This window comes from Sphaerodactylus townsendi, linkage group LG06 (assembly GCF_021028975.2).
Source record: "Sphaerodactylus townsendi isolate TG3544 linkage group LG06, MPM_Stown_v2.3, whole genome shotgun sequence".
In the NCBI taxonomy this organism is placed as follows: Eukaryota; Metazoa; Chordata; class Lepidosauria; order Squamata; family Sphaerodactylidae; genus Sphaerodactylus; species Sphaerodactylus townsendi.
In genome coordinates this window covers 48,166,213-48,192,687 of record NC_059430.1, presented here as the reverse complement: position 1 = coordinate 48,192,687, position 26,475 = coordinate 48,166,213, and the positions used below count along the sequence as shown (strand labels likewise).

General features: G+C 40.9%; 1 protein-coding gene across 1 annotated transcript in view; it reads right to left on the bottom strand.

Moving 5' to 3' along the window:
• The window catches only part of EEA1 (early endosome antigen 1), an 80,170-nt gene extending 56,816 nt beyond the window's left edge, over positions 1–23,354 (bottom strand). The window contains exons 1-9 of the mRNA XM_048499208.1: positions 23,203–23,354; positions 18,395–18,487; positions 10,428–10,555; positions 8,299–8,353; positions 8,127–8,186; positions 7,082–7,121; positions 3,836–3,949; positions 3,625–3,746; positions 438–593 (exon numbers count right to left, since the gene is read on the bottom strand). Of these exons, the coding sequence (XP_048355165.1) occupies positions 438–593; positions 3,625–3,746; positions 3,836–3,949; positions 7,082–7,121; positions 8,127–8,186; positions 8,299–8,353; positions 10,428–10,555; positions 18,395–18,487; positions 23,203–23,226 (792 nt within the window). The 5' untranslated portion in view covers positions 23,227–23,354. The remainder of the gene's footprint in view (positions 1–437; positions 594–3,624; positions 3,747–3,835; positions 3,950–7,081; positions 7,122–8,126; positions 8,187–8,298; positions 8,354–10,427; positions 10,556–18,394; positions 18,488–23,202) is intronic.
• Positions 23,355–26,475: the final 3,121 nt, after the last annotated feature.

Sequence of the window (26,475 nt, the reverse complement as noted above, 5' to 3'; positions counted from 1 at the left end):
ACAGTGACATGCTTCTGAAGTTGCTAAATGCAGATGTGGACAAAATGTTAGCAGCTAAAATAACCAGACCATGGCGCACAATTCAGAAAACCCACAACTGCAGTTGATTCCAGCCATGAATCCCTTTAACTATTTTATTCACTTCTAATGTGATATATGGGTTACAAGTATGGCGGTGGGGAATAATCTGGTGTTTTATCATACATTTCAAATTTGGGTTTGCAAGCTGCCTTGATCCACAAATGAAAGGGGGAGGGAGTATAAATATTTTAATAAAATTGAGGCTATTAAAATAATCAAACTTCCAAGAACAATATGGACTAATAAAGATATTATAAAGTTATATTTCTAAGAACTGCTTATTATTGTTATACAATAATCATTTATTTTCACATGAGGACTTTTGCTCAGCTGCAGCTATATTTTTGAATAATTACCTCTGAGGTTGTACACTCTGCTCTCAAATGGTTGCACTCTTCTTTCAATTTCTCAGATTCTTTTTCACGCTCCAAAGTCATCTTGTCCATTAATGTTTGAACTTGGACTAACTCCTTCTTCAAAACAGTGACATCTTCCACACCAGGCCTCTGAAGCTTTACAAAAGCAGAAGCAATTAGTCTTACAGAAATCAGAATGAAAACATACTTTTAACACTGGTTTTTCTGCACTATTGCATCTTGGACTGGGAGCATAATTACATTTCTATCCACTATTTGAATATTTTCTAGAAAACCAATTAATTTCTTTCTTTCTTTCAAAAAGTTGAGACTGGTAGCTGTCTAAAATTTATTTAACTACAATATTTATACCTCGCTTCATACTAGCATCTCTAGGCGGCTTACAAAGGTTAAAAAAACCCATTAAAATCACAATTAAAACATCATGAATGTAACTGCAACAAAATCACACTAAGATAACCCCAAGCTCCCACTCTCAGCCCTCCAGACCAGCAGCTGTTCAAGGAGTTTTCAGGAATGCTAACCAAATGCCTGAGTGAAGAGGAAGGCCTTTGCTATGCGCCTCAACTTAATAAACAGTAAGCGCACAGAGAATCTCAAAGGGGAGACTATTCCAGAGCCTGGGAACTATCATGGAAAAAGCTCTTTCACATGCCCCTGCCCTGTCCCCACACCACAGCAGGGAGAGGTACCACCAGGAGTGCTTCACCCTGTGATCTCAGTGCCTGTGCAGGTACATACAGACACAGGTGCTCCTTCAGATAGACAGGTCTCAAGCCATTTAGGGGTTTGGACATCAACGTCAACATTTTGAATTGAGCCTGGGAGCAAATCGGGAACCAGTGCAGTTCCTTAAGGACCGGTGTGATATGAATCCAGCCAGATGTACCAGCTAACAGCCTAGCTACCACATGCTGCACCAACTCCAGCTTCTGGACCATCTTCAAGGGTAGCTTCACACAGAGCACATCACAATAATTGTATACCCTTGACCGAAGAACGGTACACTCCTTTCTGGGATAGTCATCCTCTTCCACTGAGTGAGCAGCTTCAGGAGGGATGCACATGGAGCAGTGAGGGAGGTAGGGGACACCAGCCTAGCCAGCTAGATCAGTCAAATCAACCCTGGTGATCAATGGGGTGACAGACGTCGCAGCCAGATCACCCTCACATCCAATTACAGTAATATAATCAGGAGGTTACCAAAGCGTGTAACACTATGGCCAAGTCCTCTGTTTCCAAAAATGAGCAATGCTGGTGAACCAGACAGAGCTGCTGGAAGGCCCTTGTGGCCACTGCCATCACCTGAAGCTCAAATGACAGCGATGAATCCAGAAGCACCCCAGGTCTCACACCCAGTCTTTCTAGGTCAATACAACCCCATGCAGAACCGGGCACCCCAAGATCTTGTAGACTCTGAAACCCAGAAGACAGAGAACCACCATCTTTTCTGGATTCAGCCTCAGGCAGTAGTTCAGCACATGCAGCACCTCTGCTGACTCTGATGAAATAGAGAGCACCTCTCCTGACTCTGATGAAATAGTAGGGTGTCATGTGCACATTAATGACACTTGACTCCAAATCCCCTGATGACCTCACTCAGTAGATTCATATAGATGTTGAACAGCATAGGTAACAGTTCTGAGCCCTGGGGAACCCCACAAGAGAGCTCAAAGGACTGCGAGCATGAGTTCTCCAATGCTATCCTCTGGAGCCAACCCCAAAGGTAGGAGGAAGAACCACTGTAACACAGTGCCCCCCAACCCCCTTTCCTTGAACCTAGTCCAACAAAATACTATGGTGTATGGTATCAAAAATCGCTGAGAGATCAAGAAGAATCAACAGGGTAGTATTTCCATGCCATAACCACACTTGAAACAAGACTGACATGGGTCCAGAAAATCAGTTTCTTCCAAGTAAGCCTGCAGTTGAACCACCACCACACTCTCCAGGACCTTGCCCCAAAATTGGATGTTGGCCACTGGGCGATAATTGCCCAGCACCATAGGGTTCAAAGAGGGCCCCTTCAAAAAGGGGTGGACCACTAGCTCTTTCAGAAGCTCTGACACTACCCCCATCCCTCAAAGAGACATTTACCACCTCATGAACCCACTCCTCCCAGACTAGCTTTTATCAGCCAGTATGGACAAGGGTCCAGGGGTTAGTTGTAGGCTGCACCCCTGCAAGCAACTTGTTCATGACCTCAGATCTCAAGAACTGAAATTGCAACTGGATACATGGAAACTGTTCAGAGAACTTCCAGGTAAGGTGAATGTTTAAACCCTTTTACGCATTTACTGCTGTTATTTATTTATTTATTTATGTTACCTAGCTGGGAGTCTCGTTCTGGAGTTTCCCCCATGGTTCCCCATTCTGAAGGAGCCTCCCGCTGCAAAGCTACCTTCATTTTGGCCACTAGTCACTTTCCCCTGTGTCTATGTGCCACCTTCGGGTGGGGGGCTGAGGGGAAGGGGAGGCTGGTCTATCAAAAATCCAAGAGATTTCAGTGGTCTGTTAAATTTTCAATTGACCAGAAATCTGAAAGAACAAAATAGTAGCATGGATGGAGGAGCAGTTGAGCGGCAGAAGGCAAAGAGGAGAGACAAAATTGAGAAAGAGAGTAATGCATTTTTTAGCTTCATGGGGAAAGCAGTACAACAATAAATGTTGCATTTTGCTCACATTCTGATCTGCCACGTGGTGGCTTTGGGAGAGGCGAAAAATGTTGCCTAATGGAAAGTCAATGGCAAAGGGAAGGTGTGCTTCCTGCAAGGCAAAACACAAGTGCGTGTACGGCCAAAGTCTCTAACAGCTGTAGTTATTAAAGTTTGCACTGGACAAATCACATTTTACCAGAAATTCACAGTATACGTGAGAATGCATAAATTACAATTAAAAAACAACAACCATGCAAGTATAAAGCAACCTGTAGGTAGAGAGAAATTACATAAATAAAACAGACAATTCTGAATTTAGGATATGTGATCAGCTTAATTAAAAAAAAAATACATGCCCTTGTCTGTTACCAAAAATCAACCACTTAGTGATGAAGAATAATCTGCTCAAACATAACAATGTTGTGGACTGAATGATCACACAGCTGAGAAGCATTACTTTTACCTTGAAAAAAAGAATGATAAAACAAAACTCATAAGATACAAATTACCAGCTCATTTTGTAAATCTTCACATCTCTCTCTTTCTTTCTTTAATTCATGTGACAAATTTGTCACTTTCTGTTCTGCTGCTGCTCGCAGACTTGTTTCTTCATCATATTTGGCTTTAAGATCTAGTTAAGAGAAACATCACACAAAAAGGTCACTCACTCTACTTTAACAGAAACACGACTAATATTACTTAATAATTATGGGTACTTACCCACAATTTCAGTGGCCAACTGGGCGGCTTTCTGTTCAAACAAGTCTTTCATCTGCTTAACATTGAAGTTTTCTACTTGACTCTCTTCCAGCTGATTTTGTAATGATTCTAATTCTAAAAAGAAGGTATAATAAATTAACAGATCTAAGACTGGAGTTAGGTTTTCTAAATACCTATAAAGATGAAATTCTCATCAAATAAAGGAATTTTAATTGTATTAGGATCTTGCTTTTTTTTAACTGATGAGGCAGGTGTTAAAGCCTCACCATCCAAAACTGGCACCTGGAACCGCTGCTCTGGCATGTCACCCCAGCCACAGGACCTCTGTCTGAGCTGGATTTAGTATCAGCCTACTCTGATGTAGCCATCCCACCACGGTTAATCTATCAATCTTTAAAACAGCAAAATTTCTAAAACCCTCACAGTGATAACATGGCATTCAATAAAGAATAACTAATGGCTGGGCAAATACATGAGCAAAGCATTGTTCTAGAAGTGAAGAAAAACTAGACCAAAAAAGAAAAATCTTATATGCAAACACCATACACTAATTACCCACATGGTACCTGGGTGGCTTCCTCTCAACCAGAGACAGGTTTTTTTCATTGCTGAACCCTTGTCTTTAGAATGTCCTCACTCTTGACACTCACCTAGCACGTTATTTGTTTTCCTTTGGCACCAAGTCAAACCTTTCCTCTTTTTACTCAGGTAATATTTAGGTCAGGGGTTTTTTTTATTTACAAAATTTATGTCCCCCATCAACATAGCAGTGTTTATGCCCTGACTTATTTTGAATTGCTTGTTTTTACAGCCTGAACATTCTGTTTTGCTCATGAGTAGAAAAAGAAGAGTTTGAATTTATACCCCTCTTTTTCTCCTGTAAGGAGACTCAAGGCAGCTTACAAACTCCTTTCCCTTCCTCTCCCCACAACAGATACCTTGTGAGGTAGGTGAGGTTGAGAGGTCTGAATGAACTGTGACTAGTTCAAGGTCACCCAGAAGGAGTGGGGAAACAAATCTAGTTCACCAGATAGGAGTCTGCCGCTCATGTAGAGGAGTGGGGAACCAAACCCGGATCTCCAGATTACAGTCCACCTATCCTTAATCACTTCACCATGCTGAGTAGGGGTGGGGAAAAAATCTTTATTTTTCATGTATCTTTTTCTGGTTTTTCCAAAAATGTTCTGGTTATAAAACCAAAAAATACACCCGCCTCCAGATTACACATGAGTCTGGGAGGTAGCAGGCTGAGCCCATGCATCTTGCTGCCTCCTACACCCACATGGACTTCAGACACAGGTGAAGAATTGAACACTGGGTGCCAGCAGGCAGAGTCCAGCATTCAATTGCAGGCACCACCTCCAATCTCCATACAGAGATCAGAAATGATGCCTGCAGTTGAATGCTAGACCCAGCCAGGCTAAGCATAGCATTGAACTCCACGTGCTTCCTCCAAACTCCATGTGGACTTCAGAGGTGGCACGCACAGTTAAACACTAGGTCTGATCAGGCTGCAGGTAAGTGAGGGAAGGTGGAGGGGTTTTCTTTTCCTTTTTTTAAAGGCAGCAGTCTGAATGGGCCCCAGATTCCCTCCCCCACCCCCCTCAGCATTTTTTGGGTTCTACTTTTTTGGTTCATTTTTAGTGCTGATTTTTTTTTCAGGAAAAAAATACTGGCATTTTTTTTATTTGGCTTTACCTAAATGCCTGCCCCTAGTTGTGAGTCACCTTAAGCAGGTCTCTAAATACAGAGCACATACATTTAAATCTTCATTTATAACAAAAAGGAGCAACAGGTATTGGAAACTTCCCAGAATCTCCAAGCTTTACTAGAAAGGGTAGTTTCTACATCAACTTCATCAAAAAAGAAAAACAGGTTATCAAACTCAAGTTGAAGATATTATGTTTAACAGAATAAATTATCAGGGATACACACTCCAAAGAAAATTGCCATCTGTTTTTATTGCCATCTGTTTTTACTACGCTGTGGGGTTTTAAATGGGTTGTTATTGTTTTAACTGGTTAACCCGTTTTTGTGGTTTTATATTGTTTTATATACTATTGGTTGCCACCCTGAACCCCTTGGAGGAGGGCAGGATATAAATACAAATATAAATAAAATAAATAAAACCCAGGAATAATTATTGATATTCTGGAACTACAGGCTAGGTTTTTAAACAAAAGCAAAGCACTTTGTGAATTCTGAAGTACCTAAAAGAGAGGGTTTAAATTAAAATATTTACACAACAGGCAATTCAAGAGAAACAGTAAGCAGGGCTACTTAGAAATAAGATTTATTTTATTCAATGGGGCTTATTCCCAGAAAACTGCTAGTAAGCAATGGCATGATTAACAAAAGAAAAAAACACGATTGCAAGAACAAGACTGGAAAGTCAGCAGACCTGTGTGTTCTCTCCTGTCACATGCAACTGGAAAGTTGAACACCCCCAGGACAATCAATAGTTGGCTGCTTCTCACAGTAACAGAAAGTAGTTTGTTCTCTGTCCTACCACAATTTTATCCTAGTGATTCAGACAAAAAAAATTGACTATGGTTTGCAAAGAATTTAACTTTCTAGTTGTATGCCAGGTGTGAAGGAAGAAGAGAAAGTGGTAACCCAAAGCTTGTTCTAGCACCTAAATATGGTTTATCACTGTATGTGTCTCATGCCAATATAATGCAAGTATTAATCATATTAAACATACTCTGAATGGTTTTAATTAGAAAAGTCAGTCTTCTGAGATGGGATACCCTCCTGGTAGCATGCAGCCAAACTGCAGCTATGTTTTTTTCCCCAGTCATGCTAATGATGCCATTCAAATTCACACTTTTTATGTCAATAGCAGAAAAATGGCATTTAAAGCAAAACCATACAAACAAATCACCAGCAGCAAAAATGGGTGAAACAAAAAAACTCATCACTGCAATAAATGAACGCAAAACAATCAGAAGACATATTTATCTATCCTTAATAAAAATGTATTTATAGTTCAATTTATTGGCTGCCCTTTCCCATAAACAGATTCAGGGCAGCTTACAACAGCAGATTTACAATTAAAATAAACTGATTACAATCAACATACCATAGTGCCCCAGTAACCAATACCTAGCTAAGGGGAATGAATTAAAGGGGAAAGGAAGGAGAAAGAGATATAGAGCTCATACCATCATCAAAAATAATCTTGTTTTCCTCATTCATACTACTGGAATAATTATCTACATGGAAACTTCTTTTAAAAAGAGTTACCTGTAGATGATGCAGTTGATGGTCCATCAAGTTTAGACTCCTTAAAAAGAAGACACTAGAGTAAATGCTTACACAAAATATCAGAGGTAGCCAAAATATTTTCACCGGTATTTAAAAGATTTCTACTGCTGGAAGGTGCAAAAGTAAATGTTGTAGTCACATTACAAAGCATTTCTAAGTACAATTCATTTGGGCAGTTACCACTAGAAAGGGCCAAGATAATAAATATGCTTACATGACTGAAAATAACCTTGAACTAGAATAAGTTTCTAGGATTAACAAGTACTGTACTAAATATCAAATGCTTATACAAGAGTCCATATACCATGCACTGAAGAACCAATCTACTTTTTCTAGTATTATGCAATTTCCATTTATTTCATTGGAACTTATTTAGTGGATAAAAGTTGTACAGGCTGTGTCTGACACATTCAATTTCACTCACTTGTAACCAGAAAATGTAGAGCAGAAAGGGAGAAAGAAGTCAAAGAGCCAAGTTTTTTTTCTTTCAGTTATTAGAATTCATATACACAAATCTGAGCCTATGTAATTTTTAGTTTTAGAAGCCCTTTAAGCAATCCCTCCTTAGCTTGCAACCTTATACTCTACATTAGAAGAGATAGAAAGGAAAGATAGACCTAGCAGAAAAAAGAAGAGGAAGGACAAATAGGAAATCTGATAAAGGAGATACAACAAAGGAAAGATAAAAAGCAAAGTTCTACATTGAAAAAGATAAGTTAAACAGAGAAATTCAAGTTCATAGCTCACCAAGTGCCAAAGGTCAAACACGGAACAACAAAATGGGAATGTAGAAGCTCTGTGTCCTAACATCAGAACTTGTCTTTCCAACTGTATAAATTGTCTATGATATGCATTGTGAATATAATACATGAATATGAAACTCTTAAATTACTTCAGTAAACAAGTTATAAAACTAACTGAATCAGGCCACGTGCCTTACAAAAAAAGGTATTAATCTTCCAAGTCAAGGTTGATAACAAACTGCTTGTTGAAAACCCGCTTCAAGTATTTTTAAAGCAATTACTTGCTGCCTCTGCACTTTTTCTAATTCTTTCTTCAGTTCTTCAGAGTACCATCGTTCCTCCTGAACAAAGAGAGTTAAAAGTATTTTATGAGTGCACAACTTTGGATATTTTCGGACACATGACAATTTGAGGGAAGGGGGGACTGCATAACAAGGGATGCATGCTTCCAACCTTAAGTGAAGCTTGCAAGTCGTGAACCTCTTGCTGGAGAAGTGTTATGTCATCCCTGAATACATCCCATGTTAAAGAGAAGGAGACAAATAAATATTTAACAGCAATAATCACTTTAACATTATTTCTCTTTTTAAACAACTAACTTGTCATTAAAAACCCAACACAAACAGTAGTCAGAATTTTACAAATTACTTTTCATACTAGCTCCCATATCAGAATCACTCAAGCAATGTTGTATGCATTTACTTTTTTAAAAAAATGGAGTACAGTGGCATCAAAGTTTTATTCCTGGTATAAATTTTCGTGTGCATGCACACTTCTTTGTGCATACACACAAAATCCTATGCTTGGAATAAAACTTTGTTGGTCTTAAAGACACCACTGGACTGAAACTTTTTTTTGCTACATCAGATACCCACTTGAATCTATACTAAAAAAACAAGTCACTCCAAAATCAGTGGATTTATTCCTGTAGCAATTGTGTTTAGGACTGAAACTTTAAACAGATTGCAAACAAGTACACATCTTTGTATACAAACGCTTGAATGTATTTTTAAAGAAAGATTATATATGGAATGTAAATAATAAAACATAAAAGAAAAAAGAAAACTAACACATTTGATAACAGTCACAGCCATGACAATATTTTATGGGAAGAGAGCCACATTTTTTGCAGTGACAATAACATGAACACCTCCATTCTTTTAGAGGTTTCAAATGTCTAGAAAGCTGGTTAAAAAGGAATAGTTGAATCCATTATACGTTATAGCTGAGCCATGTGATCATCTAGCCACTATGCACAGAAATCAAACAACTGCTTGACTAAACAGCTACTTAAAACATTGCCCCTTGAGGCTAAGTCAATAATGTTGTTGTATCAATCACCCTCTAGTTCTTTTTCCCAATTAAGGTCCTGAAAAAATACAATCTTTAAAAATCACATTACACAGCATTTACTTCTAGGTGCTAGCTATATTGTGAATACATAGAAAAATTGGTTATGGTTCAAGTTTGCTGGAAAACATATCACATGGCATGACAATTTCCAATGTTTGGGGACTGGTCTTTAATTTGAAGCCTGAAATTAACCTCTTAAATTGGATCAATATCATAACTATTGATCCCAGAGAAGTACTACTATATACTCTGACTTGTGAGAGGATGGTACTTGCATGCTATTGGAAATAACCAGTGTTGGCTGGTAAATTAAAATTGTTCTTAAAGGTGTGAGAATTGTTACCAATAGTCAAACTAACAGCAATTCAGAATTCTAAGAATATTTTAGATGACAATTGACAACAATTGACTTATTTTTTAAAAAAATCCTTAAGCAGTTAGAAATTATGGATAAGAAAGGATTAATTATAACTGCTTGTTCCTTCATTTGCTTTTAATTGTGAACTAGACGTATTGTTTGCTTTGCACACTGGTTCTGATTATGTGTGGTTGCATTTCAATAAAATTACTAAATAACAAAGAAAATTGATTGTTATTAGTTTCTTCAAGCAAACAGCAAAGTCTCCAGGACTTACAAAATTTTAGATACATTTACTATGTTTTATATTGATTTGTTGTGCACCGCTCAGAGCCCTCAGGGGATGGAGTGGCATATGTAGTAGTAGTAATAATAATAATAATAATAATAATAATAATAATAATAATAATAATAATAATAATAATAATAATAATAATAATAATGACACATGAAGTTGAACAAAGGTCTTAATCTTAATATATTATCTCAATTATCTCAACTCTTTTCCTTTATTCAGTTATTAAGCCCCTAAATGGAAAACCCTCTCTGTACCTTAACAATGCATAAAAATTAAACAAAACAATTCAAAGGATTGAAAAAGCAAAAGGATTTATTGCCCTTCTTAAAGAGCAAGAGTATGGATTTGCGGAGTATCCCTTTAAAGGAAATTCCACAAAATGGGAGCTACTGAATCTAATGCCAACACATGATATTATTGTAATACTTTAATATGGGTTCCACATTATTTCAGAAAAAAACCCTTCAAAAACTTCAAACGCTACCAACTTTGTTCTTTCTTTTAAATGGATCATTTCTCAATTACAGATTATATTTCACTTCATTAGGTAATAAAATCAGTCCTGTCCGGTACCTTTTTGGAGACATGTTAGATTCTCCTCCATGACTTGAATCAATACCAGAATCATGAACCGCTTCATAGTGTTTAAAAAGTTCTTCAGCTGATCCATGGGATTTCATACAAAGAGGGCAAATAAATCCCTATAACATGAAGCAAGGAAACATTTAATAATATTATTTTGGCTTTCCCCCCCTTCTTGTAGTGCTCACTGAAACATCACCTAATTGGTAAAAAGTTTACAGGCTTTTCTTTATCATTTCATCCAACCACATAACACTGTCATCTGCTCCATGGTATGGCATAAATAAGGGACACTCTTCCATTTCAACAAAATAAAAAGGAGTTTGCCACAAAACTCCGTTTGTTTTGTTGAAACAATACAGTATCACTTATTAGACTATCCAATGAATTGTAGCATAAATGTTCATAGGCTGGAGTCCACTCTATCAAATGAATGACTATAACAACATTGCCCTCCCCATTTAAAATTCAGATGTGCCATACTAGGGGGAGGAGAAAGGGGGAAAGATGTCAGGAGGCCATTAAGCTGGAAAAAGACCCTGAGGAAGTGAAGTAAATCCCATGGTTTGAAATCTTGTCTAAATTATACCAGGCAGTGAGCAGTTTTCTTTTTCTTGCTTCTTACAAATATAAAAAAAAATCCTCACCCTAGAACTCTCAACTTGGAAAGGTGTGCTATGATAGCACAGAATAAGTTCATTCACACTTTACAACTCCACAGGTGGAGAAGATATTTCAAGTGTGATAACTAAGATATGTGTTTTGACTGTTTTTTCCCTTCAGGACAAATTTGATTAAGGGTTGTCTAAAAAACCATTTCCAACTATTCTCCCTGCTTGCTGCAGACTCCCCTGCTTGTTCTTCAGGAGCAGCATTTCATGGGCTATAGTGGGAGGGGGAGGAAGGAAAGTTCCATTCTATCATCAGAAAATTTAGTTTGAATTCAACTCAGCACTTCCATGTCAGAAGATACTGTTCTTAATTCAGCACCTTTTGTCAGTGATCTGTCACTGAGCATCTTGATTTACAAACGTACTTTTAAAAGTTATCCTGAAACCATTTGTTTAAAGGTCAAACCATGCACCTTTATAACTGGACAGTTATGCAGTCATGGATATCTGCATCCATATCTTCACAGATAACTACCATATCAAAAGCCAAAAATCAACCAGGAGTTAGCGATAACTGGCCATCGTAGAACAAATTTAGTATAACAGCAAAGTTCTTAAATAAGCTAAGTTGTTTACCCTCAGCCTAAGAATATTATCACTCATCTGCATGATTCTGCACCACTTGCATGTAGCAAATGTACAACTTGATAGAACAAACTAAAGCAAACACTACTGCTTGATCTTAAGTATATTAATGCTTGGAATTTCTAACATTCATTATAAAGAGACATGCACATTAGCAATGTAACTCTAAGAATACTTGTAAGCCTGATCAAATAAGCCCAAGTGGACCTCCTTAGGATGGTACTGCAGGCCTCCTAATGCATTAACCTTAATCACAGAGTCAGCCCTGTCTGAGCTCTACTTTATACAGAACTGTCATCTCCATACATTTATTTAGCATATGAAATAATATTGTGACTGACAGTTCTAAAAAACGATTCACGAAGACTTTGACAGTGTAATCACATGAGGTTAGAAATCCCTCTTACAATAGCAGAATCTATTATCTTTCTTACAGTGGAAGTCTAGCAAGATAAATGTACAGTGGTACCTTGGTTATCATTGACTTCGGTTTTCTTGGGTGCTGTGTGGTTTCCGGGCTGTATGGCCGTGTTCTAGCAGAATTCTCTCCTGACGTTTCGCCTGCATCTGTGGCTGGCATCTTCAGAGGATCCTCCCAGATGATCCTCTGAAGATGACTCTGAAGATGATCCTCTGAAGATGATCCTCTGAAGATGATCCTCTGAAGATGCCAGCCACAGATGCAGGTGAAACGTCAGGAGAGAATGCTGCTAGAACACGGCCATACAGCCCGGAAACCACACAGCACCCAAGTGATTCCGGCCGTGAAAGCCTTCGACAATACACTTCGGTTTTCGTCGACTTTTTCTGGGCAAAATTTGTCTCGGCTTTCATCGATGGCCTCAGTTTTCGTCCTCAAACTCAGAAAAAGTTCGCCCAGAAAAAGTCCACGAAAACCGAAACCGACTGGGGTTTGAGGAAGACCACCCGGGAGGCAGAAGGAGCTCCTTATTTGGGCAGTGACACCCCCTGATGTCACTGCCCAAATAAGGAGCTCCCTCTGCCTCCCAGCTGGGGTTTTTGGAAGCCAATTAATCCATTCGAGGCACTTTTTGGAGTTCTCATTGGTTTTCGTCAATTTGGGTTTTTGTCGATTCCTTTCAGATGAATTATCGACAAAAACCGAGGTACCAATGTACTACAAAAACACCACATTTAGGGGAAAACTTTTGTTATAATGAAAATTAAGAGGATTTAGCTGTTAAATTACTGCTCTGGATGAATCACTGCTGCGTTCTAATTTATTTCATTAAACAGAGGTAGGCAGATGCAAAGGCAAAGCAAAACACTACATTAAAGCTGGTCAAATATATACATAAGAAGAAAACAATGCAAAATATGTTCCAAGTATATGCAAATCTTCAGTACTCCAGACAGTCCGCAAAAGACAGCTGCTAACCAGAAAGAAGAAACAAGAAAACCTTAGGATGTACATATTTAGACTCTTGCTGTCTGTTAAATATGCAAAAACAGCCATAGTCTCTAGGAAGAACTGAAGAGGCCCACACCAATGAAACAGAAAGGGAAAGCCATTCACTTTTACAAAGCATCCCATAACCCAGTCACTTCAGCTAAATAAACAAGACCCACAGTAGCAGCAGGAGGTTCATGAAGCTCCAGTCTTCTTGTTTCCATTCCAGTGTGCTCATTCTGGTAATGTTCAGACAGATCAGAGGCAGTAATGTACATTTTCATACACAGTGGACAGATGAAACCCTGTGAAACAGCTGCTTTTAGACATGTACTTTTTAAAACAATAATCTAAACAAACTGAATATCAAATAAGAATAATAAAAGACCTAAGAATAATAAAAAACCAACCTATCAACTGTTCCCAAGAATTTCTTTATATTTTTTACAGAAAAAATCTAACTAACTAAGCTATTTATATGATATTAATATGGAAGTGAATACAGTGATGTTAAGAGTTGGGGTGAAGAGAATTAAGATGCTAAGCTTGGGGGGGACGGACCAGTATACTTCCACAGCCAACTCATCTTCAAATATTACTACTTTAGATGAATTTATAAGAGAAGTCCTCAACCTTGTCACCCTGTTGGCACCTTTGGAAATCAGGCACAAGGTGCTGGAAACAATCACAACATGACTGCCACAGGAGGAAGAGCCAACCACAATGTAGCTGCTGAAGGATGCAGAGCCAACCACAACATGGCAGGGAATTCACTCATGTACAATTTTAATAGTAACTTTCAACATTTCAGGCAGAAGCTGTCAGGATGTCTTTAAAAATGAACATACTGTCCTATACAGTATGCCTTCACTCATGCAATTAAAATCTTTCTGCTATGACGGCAGCTGCTGCAACTTTTTAAAATGTGCACAATCAATCAGATCTTCCATGGCCAATCAGAATCCTGCTGGGCAAAAAAAACCCCACTTGGCTTTGCCTATATTCTAAAAACATTTGGCAAGCACCAGGAATGGTATCAGCAGTTGCCACTGTGTCCATGGGTACAATGCTGGTAACTCCTGCTTTATAAAAATCACCAAAGAGCTATTAAATAGCTGTGGTTAACATAATTCTTTCTCAAAGACCAAAAAAACCACTAAAGAGTTGTAATACTGCAACATACAGAACAGAATCATTATCAGCTACTACTTCCTTTTGATATAACGTCAGATGTCCCAACAATACAATACCAACAATACAATTCTTTCTCAAAGACCAAAAAAACCACTAAAGAGTTGTAATACTGCAACATACAGAACAGAATTATTATCAGCTACTACTTCCTTTTGATACAACGTCAGATGTCCCAACAATACAATACCTCTATATTTCCTGTTAAAATGATTAACATATGTTCATTAAAATAATATGGATATGGCCACAGAGAACTGTCCATACTCTTGCAGTTCTAAACAGGTCAGTAAGTCCACAGGCAACAATAGGAGGCCTATCCAACAGTCTATTGTTTCTGTTCCCATTTCCAGCAACCTGCATGGATTTTCTCACAAAGCTACAAAGGTTTAGTCTCAATCCCTAAATTTCTTTACGTGCCTAAACAGCATTACAAAAAAATATAACAGCCAAGATGCTAGAGTCCTGGTGGACGCTGAATTCCAAAGCATGGGGGAATTGGACAGGTATGGGCTCTGTTTAGCTGGGAGAGATGAAGGGTAAAGAGGGCATACCCAGCAATTTAATTTAACAACACTGAACACACACGTACACCCCAACTTGGATGCACACCTTAGCATGGTGAGGGGGCTTGTACATGTCAGCAGAGCTGAGAGCAATACTGTAAGGAGTATACACTCTGTCAAGAGGCTAAATTCCTAGCAGAGTCATTCAAGTAGAATGATCGCAGCTGAGACACCAGACTAAGATGCATTCACCACCTTCAGGAATCAACAGCCACATCAGTAGAAGAGAACAGAATGTTACAGTGGTGATGGGGGCACAGGAATCCTTGAAGGGTAGCTATTATGAAGAAGCAGTAGTAGAAAGTGACACTGGTGTAAGACCTTTTGTGCACAACGGCAGTACCACTTCACCTAATCATGGTTAGTACAGCACAGAAGAAGGCAATGGCAAGCCAGTTCTGACCAACTCTTGTCTCAAAAACTCTATGATGAGACAATGCAAAGCAAAAGAATATAGAGTGCTAAAAGATGGTACCCCAGGGCAGATGACACTCAGTCAACTATTGAGGAAGAGCTGAGGATAAGGATGAGTAGTGCTACTCTTAATGATGCAACTAGGCTAAAGCCAAAAGGCTTTGCTGATAAGAATGCATCCAAACCTATTTGATGCATATAATAGGAACATGGAATGTGAGAAGAATGAATCAAAGTCTGAAACTGCCAAACTAGAAATGGAATGAAATTGCAAAACAAGAAGTGGAAAGCCTTAGACAATACAAGAAATTGAATAAACATTTAAATCCTAGGAGTGAATGAACTAAAATGGACTGAATTGGTACACGAAAATTACAAAAATGTTTTACTTGGGAACAATAAAAACTGAAGAAATTGAATTGCTTTAATAGTGAGGTGAGAAGTAGCACAGGCAGTCAGGAGCTATAATGCAAAGTCTGACCAAATAATATCAATCAGACTTCAGAGAAAGCCAATCAACATAACCATAATTCAAGTTTATGCCCTAATTACGCATGTTGATGAAGAAGAAATTGAAAGCTTTTATGCAAGTGTTCCAGAAGAAACTGATCACACACCTAAATCACACACCTAAACAAAGGCGATATTCCCACTGCTGATTAATCCCAGGATAATCACCCAAAATATCAAGGTTTCATGAAGAACTCCCCATAGCTGAACCACCGAACACAGATTCATTGCGGTTCTGGCACTCCCCCCATCCCGCGTTTTTCCCAAACATGCTTGAATGTGAACCTTTTTTAAAAAACATGTCTCCAATCCAGACGGGGGGGGGGGGTCGGGGGTCTAATGTGGTTTCAAATTTCCCACCATACAGAGTGACACAAGTGCCTTCCAGCCAATTGTAGCGTGAAAGGCTGTGTGAGATGCGCACCTTTTTTTTGTTTCACGCCAGCTGAGTCTATCGTAACATGTGCACGAGAGAACATTACTCGCTTAAACGTGTGCACGAAAGAACCATACTCGCTTCAAGGTTAGCACGGTTTTTTCGCACAAAAAAAAAGTTCCTGCCCCAACACAGCACAACAGCCAATCAGGATGAGGAAGGAAGAGCCACTGAGAAGATCGCACGTTCAATCGCGCGGTAGTGGGGATTGCTGCACTGTTTGAAAGTGTGATTGAGATGGATGTCCTCATCACACACACGCTGCGGTGGGGAGGGTGAAACCTCGATAAAAGATGTTGTTTCTTTTGAAACTTGATTGTATCTGTATTTAATTTTCAGTGGGGATTTGGCCAAGATGTGCTGCTAATCATAGCTGATTGGAATACAAAATCAGGAACCAAATAATGTTGAGAGATTTAGGACAGGACCACAAATTGAAGCAGGAGACTGATTCACATAACTCTGTAAAGACAATAATTCATTCATTGCAAATACATTTCAGGCAATCAAATAGAAGATTGTTTATGTGGACATAATTGGATGGCTGATACAGAAATTAAATAGATTATGTAATTAGAAGAAGATGGAAATGTTCCATTCTCTTTGCTAAAACAAGGCCAGGATCTAATTATGGTACAGACCTTGAATTGTTAATATGGAAAATTAAAATAAAGCTAAAGAAAAATGCCAATCATTCATACTGTTGAAATACAATCTAAGGACCATTCCTGACAAGTTTAAAGACCATCTGAAGAACAGATTTGCATTACTAAGTTCAAGTGAATGAGAACCAGAAGAACTGCAGGTTGAAACCTGAGATATTGTCAAGGAAGAATGTGCAAAGACTATTCTTGTAGCATAAGAAACAAAAAGCCTTGATGGGTGACTGAGAAAACTCTTAAAATTGCTAAACAGTGATGTGAAGCAAAAATAAAAGGTGACAGAAACAGAATTAAAAGCCTAAATGCAGTATTCCAGCGATTCACACAGAGAGACAAAGAGAAATATAATGACCAAAGAAATAAAAAAGAATTAAATCTGTTCAACATGATCCAAGAAATCAAGGGGAAATTTAAAGCACTTAGGCATGCTGAAAGATCAACATACATTAACAGAACAGAACAAAATAAACAAAGGGTGAGAACAATACGCTGAAAAACAATGAGGATGAAGCTTCTTCTAGTCCAGGGGTTTGCAACCTGCGGCTCTCCAGATGTTCATGGACTACAAATCCCATCAGCCCCTGCCAATTGGCCATGCTGGCAGGGGCTGATGGGAACTGTAGTCCATGAACATCTGGAGAGCCGCAGGTTGCAGACCCCTGTTCTGGTCAAATCAAATGAATATACAGCCAACCTTTCCATTCTTCACAGGATTGTTACAATTCTTATACAGTTATGCATTATGGCTATAATTTATATCTTAAACTAGCAGCACAGAAGTTGACATTTTCCTATATGCTAAAGCCAGAGCAAACGAAGTTAACACACTATATTAGATAGTACAGCAAGATATTCTTAAGTTTGTCAACAGTTGGCACTACAGGCATACTTAAAAAAAAAACAGCCACTCACTATATCGCTGGTGACAAGTAATTACCAACAAGCAGCCAGGAAAAGAAACTTTTGTAAACTGGAATAGAGTTTGTTCTTCTCGTCTTTGGTGCCTAACACAAATGTTAGGAGCAAGAAAACAAGCAAATACAATCTATGAAGGCTAGTAACTTTTAGGCACAAATCAGCAAGGCTGAAATCAAACCTAATGTTAGATTCTGGAATTGTAGGTGTTCTTTACAGAACAAAACTATTCCATAAAATAATGCATGTCTCCATTTCTAAGCTTCATATACTACCAAGGAAACCAAATGGTATTCTGTTCTGGCAACCTCACTTGTATTCTGTGGAATTAAGATCTAAGTGTGCATGTAAATTAATTATATTGAAAACATGCTAACTGCTGAAATATTGAATAAAAACAAACTTTAGTGAATATTCTGTTTGGTTAACTTATGTCTCCTCCTTAGATCTGCTGTACCACCTGATAAGTACTGAATTTCAAATTTTCCAGAAACAGCAAACACATCTGGGGAAAACAACTAAAACACCTGATTTTTAAGTGGGGACCAGATCCAGGGTCTGATAAAAATAAATTTATATACTATTGCAATACAGTACCTCCGAAGAGCCCTCATTGTTGACATCCACCGCATTTCCAGAAATTGCAGATGATTCTGAGTCAGAGCTCTGAGACCCAACTCTACCTGGAGTCTGAAAAAGAAATACATCATCTTTATAAAATGGATTGAGAATGACTCACATATGCAAAATTACATTGTAAAGTTTAAAAAATTCCACAAAATAAATATATTTATTTAGAGATAGTATCACTCCAATCTTGTTCCACCTACATCAGCTCCCAGTATGCTTCAGGGCTTAATTCAAGATGCCAGTATTGACTTGGGGCCAGCTTATCTAAAGGACGACCTACTCCCATGAACCTACTCAGGCACTATGACCCTCTGTAGGAGCCCTGCTTTGAATGCCTTCGCCATCCTCAGAAGGGCTTTCTCAGGTATGGCATGAAAATTATGGAACTGTGTCCCAAGGGAGGGAATGATGGAAGAGGCAGGATTTAAAGATGGGGATCTATACCCTTTTCAGGTTAAATATGACACCCGATTTGAGAATTCAATCACTACTTCCTGGACCATCTTTGTGCTAGGATGTTCCACTTGGGTCCTATGCCTTTGGGACAGAACTAGTTAGGCACCAGGACCCAAAAGAAGCATTCTAGAACAAAGATGGTCAAGGAAATGGAGGATTAATTCTCAAATCTAGTGTCATCTTTATCCTGAAAGAGGTATATCACTGTCATCCCCCAGTACTCGTTTCCCTCAGTGACATTCACAGAGCCTCTTTCATGTGTTTGTGTCTAGTTAAATTTTTAAAATTGTTTTATTATATACATACACACACACACACACACACATATATATGTGTGTGTGTGTGTGTGTGTATGTATATAATAAAACAATTTTAAAAATTTAACTAGACACAAACACATGAAAGAGGCTCTGTGAATGTATATATATATATACATACACAAACACAGAGAACCAGACAGATATGGACATATATAGATATATATGATTTTTTAAAAAAAAATAACGTTTTGACTGTGGGCTACCATGGGATTTCAAACTGGGTAGAAAGGCAGCTTTGGAGGAGCAGCAGTGGCGTAGGAGGCTAAGAGCACATGTATCTAATCTGGAGGAACCGGGTTTGATTCCCAGCTCTGCCGCTTGAGCTGTGGAGGCTTATCTGGGGAATTCAGATTAGCCTGTACACTCCCACACACGCCAGCTGGGTGACCTTGGGCTAGTCACAGCTTCTCGGAGCTCTCTCAGCCCCACCTACCTCACAGGGTGTTTGTTGTGAGGGGGGAAGGGCAAGGAGATTGTAAGCCCCTTTGAGTCTCCTGCAGGAGAGAAAGGGGGGATATAAATACAAACTCTTCTTCCTCTTCTTCTTCTTCTTCTTCTAAATAACTTAAAGTAAATAAATATAACAAATATATGAATCTATTATCCCATTAAAATCACCTCCAATTATAAAGTCTCCTTCTACAGAATATGTTAGACAACTCTTCAAAACTCTGCATTACATTTGAACTAAGGAAAAAGCTGCTGACAAATTCGTAATTTATTTTCTTCAAAAATACATGCAATCTTTAATGATAAAAGCTAACAGCCTTGACCACTTTTGCAATATAGCAGCAACTAGTCATAGCCATCAGCCAGAAATTGGCCAGCAGTTCATCAACAGATCACAAGTTATCTTCTGCCAACTCCTGCCTGAAGCAGAAAATAAGGCAAAATATATCTTTTTATAAAATACAATAATTTTATGAGAATAAGTAACAACAAAATATCCATAACTAAATTACAGTTTGGTTCTCTGATGTGTATGTACATGTACAAAGTCCACACATTTATTATATTTTGGTCTTGCTCTTTCTACACAGAGCTCAGAGAAGAAAATATGTTTTTCTACTCTTTTTTATCCTCACAAGCATACTGTGAAATAGGCTACGATGAGCAAGAATGGCAAGCATGAGATCTCTCAGTAAGGTCATGGAAGAATGGGGATTGTGAGTCTGTCTCTCCATACCTTATTATCCTTGACTAGTATATCTCACCTTGTGAATTTGTCAAAAAAATGACAGTGTTCACACACAGGTACTCAACATACAGAGAGACTGCCCTTAAATGTGCTAAAGATGTCTCAAGTCAGGATGGTTAATGGAAGAGGGAAGATTTAAAGAAAAATGCTGACTGGGACTCATGTCAACAACTTTGAACATATGGTGAGGACTGGACACTTAAAAGTACTTTAAAAAAATAAAACCTTCTGATCAGCTAAATCCTCTCTTTAGTCTTTTCTGCACAGCACAAATAAAACATCTTGCAGACTTCTTTAAAAAAAACTATTTTGCCTTTCTTTGTCTGCACAGCACAGACGAAAAAAGTGTTGCCGGGGAAAGTGGGTCTTTTTCCCATCTCCTTCCCCCCCCCCCCGCCCACTAGCTGACTGAAGTGTCTCAGTTGATCCCACCCCCAATCTCCACATGGACACTGGGGGTGGAGTGAGTCCTACTCGCCAGTCTGCAACTGCATCCCACCCCAAACTTTCTGGAGTCCCGGGGGGGGGGGAGTTCTGTCTGCTGTGCGCACCCAGGAAGTGGTGCAAGAGGCTCTGGTCCCCTCCAGACCCTTCTAGCTACACTACTGACAGGAACTCTTCTTTCCACTGCTAACTCTCAAAGGAGGAGATACATTGTGACACCTAAGTGTTCCATTAAATTTGGTACAGAATTAACATTCTATTACCAGCTTTTACATTTTCCACATACAGTAATTGTCTCAGAGAGAATGGCAGATTATAAATAACCAAATAACAATAATGGAGAATTCTAGCCAATGCTTTTGGTTCATGTAGTGAAGAGCAGTAACTATGGTCTCAGCTGTGTAGAACCAAAAAACAAACCAGAACAAAAAACAAAACCTACAGGGCCACGACTTAAAAGGCCCCAACTCAAGTACTAACTCATATCCCTTAAAAAAATACAATTGGTTTTTAACACATACTAGCCACAGGCCAACAGAACAGGGGAGAAAAGAAGCCTAGGAAGACTTTCAGAAGTGCTCTCACAAAAAAACCAAGACAACCCATGTCACACTAAATTTGAATTTCTGGTCAGTGGCTCATATTGTCCATGGATGCAGAGTAACACTGCTCTGTGCCGAGGATCCCCAACATGAGGCCCATGGGTACAATGGTACCTTTGAACACCCTTGGTGGTGCCCATTAAGAGTTTTTAGGAAGCGGTGGGGCCATGTGTTGGCTTGTGCCCAACAAATCTTCTGGTTGATTACTGGAGATTTGACTGGCTGTGCAGATTTTTAAAATTTGCTTTGGCAGCAACTGCCACCACAGCACAGGAATCTACACTGTGTTGCTGAAGTTAAGCTGTGGCAATCATTTTGTGATTAGCTCCATGATCTGTAGCAACCGTTTTGTTGATGCACCTACCATGCCGTATTAGAACTCCAAATGAGCTCACAGGCCCAAAAAGGTTGGGGAGAAAACCAATTATATGCCACAAGTGAGCACAATAACAGCATGAGACTTGACCACCACTCAACCAATTCGAGGTCCTGGGGCTGAACTCCAGATTCTCATCAATCAGTGTGTTTTATGGGCAGGGGCAGCTCTGGGGTGATTTGGAAGTCAGATGACAAGTGTGCGGCAGCAACTCTATGAGCTTCTGCCCTCTGGAAGAGGTAAAAGAACAATTCCACTCCCTTCTCCTAAGGCAAAGAATATCTGACCCCTTCTCAGGTCACCTGCACACCATTTTAACATGAGCCAGACCGCATGGCAGGAGAAAGTCCTTCACAAAGGACTCAGCATTGAGTATCATCACCCCAGTTTAACAACTGCTGCCGTTCTCCTGTCTTCCCACAGTGTGACAAACAGAAAAGGTGCAGGCGCGACCACTTGTCAAAAACTGTATTAGCGTGAGTACACGTCTGCCGCCCACTTTAGGGGATGAGTTCCGCCTGTCAGTTCAAACATGTCCCGGCGAACGTGCAACGGCTCTCGCCAACTACACCCAGAGATTTTTTATCTGTTGTTATGTTTAACACCACAGAGGAGAGTCCGTGAGTAATGCCTTCCACCCTCAGCAGAGACGCCTCCCTGTCAGCGGGAGAAAAGCGCGATGATTAACTCTGGCAAGTGTGGAGGCCTTCAGCGCCAGGCTGCCACCGCCGCGGGCCGCGGGAGCCACATTCACGGGGGCCAGGCCAGAGCCCCTCGGAACCCCCTCAGCATCGCGCGGGAAAGGGGGCGTGAGAAGAAAGGCTCCGTCCGCCTCGCGGCCAATTCTTCCTTCTGCATTTCACCCACCTCCCTCCCTGTGTTTCTCTCCGCCCCCGGACCCCCGGGCGAGGAGGGAACTCGCAACTTCTTCCCGCACCATCCCAACTACAGGCCCTCCGTCATCCCAAACCAAAAGCAGCCTCCTGTCGTGGGTCGCCTGCAGCAGCAGCGCCACCTGCATCGCTTCCCCGTTCCTCGGCCCGTTTCCACTCTTCCTTCCACCGTGCAAGGGCAGGAAAGGAAGAGGCCTATCCGCGGCCTAGGGACGGGGAAGCAACGCGGATGCTCGCAGCCCTGCGGTCATAACCAAGATTTGGGCAGGGAGGGAGAAGGGATACGGGCCAGGCACGCTCGGGGGCTCTCGCTGCTGCCGCGGTCACCCCACTCCAGCGCAGGGTTGCCCCCTCGCTGCCACGGGGAAGTGCAGCCACCTCCCCATGCCGCCGCCGCCGCCACTATTGCTGCTGCTGCTGCTATCTCGGCAGCCTACTTTGCAGCTGAGGCGCGCCAGGCATCCTCGCTTGCCTGCCTCTTCTTACCCTCTGTAAAATCCTCCGCAACATCGTGGCAAAGGTCGCGTCTCCTCCAAATGAGGGTTCAAAGTGGACTCCGGAGCGCCATCTCGACTCACGGAACCCCTCCGGCCCGGCCCAACTCGTTCCGTCGCGTCCTGACAGCGGAAGGAGCCAGAGGCGGGGCCGCCGCGGCCGAGACCGCCCTCTGCGCGGACTGACTGCGAAAGGGGCGGAGGGAGGGACGGCGGCTCGTTCTCGGCAGGGCGGGTGGAGGCCGCGAGGCGGAGGAGTGTTTCTGCGGCTGACCTGAACGTGGGAATCGTTAGCAGATCGGGCGTCGCAATAATGAGGGAAGGTCGCGTTTGGAGGCGCCTCGGAGCGGTACTTCTGAACGATGAGGAGGGAAGAAAAGGCAGCAGAAGAAGCGCGTAGAGCCGCCCTTTGCCTTGACCAGGGCAGCGTCCCTCGGCGCTTACGCCAGATGCGTCTTCTGTGCCAGCAAACAAGCGGAGAGTGACAGGAGATGAGGCTTCGAGAAAAGAGGCCGGAGGCTGACCCGGAGTTCCCTTTTCTAACAGCTTTTGGGTTAGCAGGATTCAGAAGGACCTCGAAGAAGATCTTGAGAAGCTGCTGCTTTGATGAGTCAGTACAAGATGCGCTGGACTCGATGAAACAGGATGTGCTGGAGTCGGACTGGTAGTGCAAGGGTGTGTAATACAGATTTAGATGTGCGGTTGGGAGGAATCAACGGATTCTTCAATCCCCTACTCTGCTCATTTTAACTCGTTCCATCTCAGATGTATGGTGTTTAATAAAATTTCTCGATTTTGGTCAGACTTATAGCTTAAGACAGTGAATTTGATTTTTCTGGAGCTGTGAAGATAGTAGATGGGTATTTCTGCACAAAGAATTCCTGTGCTACAGATTGAATATTGTAATGGAAATAAATCTTAAGTTTAAAAACTTGCAGTTACATTTGAGCTATAAAGGATGTATGTAAAGCAGCCAATAGGGTAAGACTTTAATTATAGTGGTTAGACTACATGTTCTGATGGCCACAATATAGGAGAGCAGGCAATCTTATCCCCCCCCCCTGCACCACCCCATTTCAAGTACCAAAATGTGCTGTTTCTCTGCTAGAAAAACTATGCGAAGAAACAAGATCGCCTGCCCCTCAATGGTCAAATGGCCACCCTAACATGTTATTTGGCCCTAGGTAAAACATGTTTAGTAAGCAGTCAATTCTATTCCGTTGCTGAGAAAATTTAAATCTTATTATTTTATAACAGTATGACAACTTATCGAATCCAGCACCTAAAACACTTGTAAGTTGTTACAAACCTAGCAATGTGCCAGTTGTTACAAACCTAGCAAACTTAAAAAAGTGACAGGTGACAGCTTTATTGTCTTGTAAAGCCCCTACACATTTTGTTGTACAAGCTTCTCTGTACAGCAAAATGCATAGGGTTCTTTGCAGGACAATAAAGCTGTCACCCTTTTTTCCTTTTGAGAGCCAGTATAGTGTAGTGGTTAAGAGTGGTAGACTCTAATCTGGAGAACCAAGTTTGATTTCACACTCCTCCACATGAATGGTGAATTCCTATCTGGGGAACTGGATTTGTTTTCCCGCTCCTACATATGAGGCCTGCTTGGTGACCCTGGGCAAGTCACAGTTTTTTCACAACTTTCTTAACCCCACCTGCTTCACAAGATGTCTTTTGTGGGGAGAGGAAGGGAAGAAGTTTTTAAGCCGCTTTGAGATTCCTTACAGGGGGGAGGGGGGTATAAATCCCAACTCTTTTTCTATCCTTTTTTGGTTTTCTAGTTTGGGGTCAGACACGGCTGCATTCTGTCTCCACTTCTCTTCCTCTTTGCCCTTGGCTACATCTTGCAGAGAACTAGAATACACTCTGGCAATGGCATACACTGACCTGACCAAGATTGCCTTGGTGACTTGGATTTTGCTGATGACATTGCTCTGCTTGAGGAAGATGAGCCAAAGCTGCAGCGTGCGACAACTGACCTGGACAGAGAAGCAGGCAAAATTGGCCTTAGGATAAACACTGATAAATCAAAGATCATTTACGTTAGCTCCACTGCCCAAACACTGGGAAATCATCATTGGATCACAACAGCTAGAGAAAGTGGAAAGGTCATCTACTTGGGCAGTGTGATCTCCCAGAATGGAAATGCCGAGGCAGATGTCAGGTGCCGCATTGGGAAGGCTGCAGCTGTTTTTTTGGAGAATGAACAAGATCTAATGCTCACCAACCATTGCCATAACGACCAAGCTCCGCCTATTCACCTCCATTGTGATCCCGACAGCCATTTATGGTAGTGAGATGCCTGGAAGCCATCAGCAACAGGCTCGACATCTTCCAACACTAGTGCCTATGTATGCTGAATCCTGAAGATTATGACCACATCACTAACGAAGAGGTGCTCCAAAGGAGCTGTGTGTGCAAACTCCATACCATCGTTGCATACAATACTTTAACTGGCTGGCCACGTCCTTCGCATGGAGAATGGTCGGATCCCAAAGACAGCAATTAGGTGGATACCTCCTGATGCCAAAGACGGTGAGGACACCCCCAAAACACCTGGAGAAGAACATTCGAGCAGAACCTGAAGGCATTGAATATTGCATAGGAAGAGGCTCACCCAAGACCAGAAATGCTGGAGATCACTTGTTGTCTGATATGCTACTTAGTATGATGGATTTGATGATGAGGAGAAGAAGAGTTGGATTTATATCCCCCCTTTCTCTCCTGTAGGAGACTCAAAGGGGCTAACAAACTCCTTTCCTTCCCCCTCCCCCCACAACAAACACCCTGTGAGGTAGGTGGGGCTGAGAGAGCTCAGAAGAACTGTAACTAGCCCAAGGTCACCCAGCTGGTATGTGTTGGAGTGCACAGACTAATCTGAATTCCCAAGATAAGCCTCCACAGCTCAAGCGGCAGAGTGGGGAATCAAACCTGGTTCCTCCAGATTAGAGTACACCTGCTCTTAACCACTATGCCACTGCTGCTCCTGATGATGATGATGATGATGATGATGATGATGATGATGATGATGATGATGATGATGATGATGATCTTGAAAAACCTTAGCAAGGTACTGGTTCTGGTGGGTTTTTCGGGCTGTGTGGCCGTGGTCTGGTGCATCTTGTTCCTAACGTTTTGCCTGCATCTGTGGCTGGCATCTTCAGAGGTGTATCACAGAGGGAACACAGTGTGTAACAGACTTCCCTCTGTGATACACCGCTGAAGATGCCAGCCCCAGATGTAGGTGAAATGT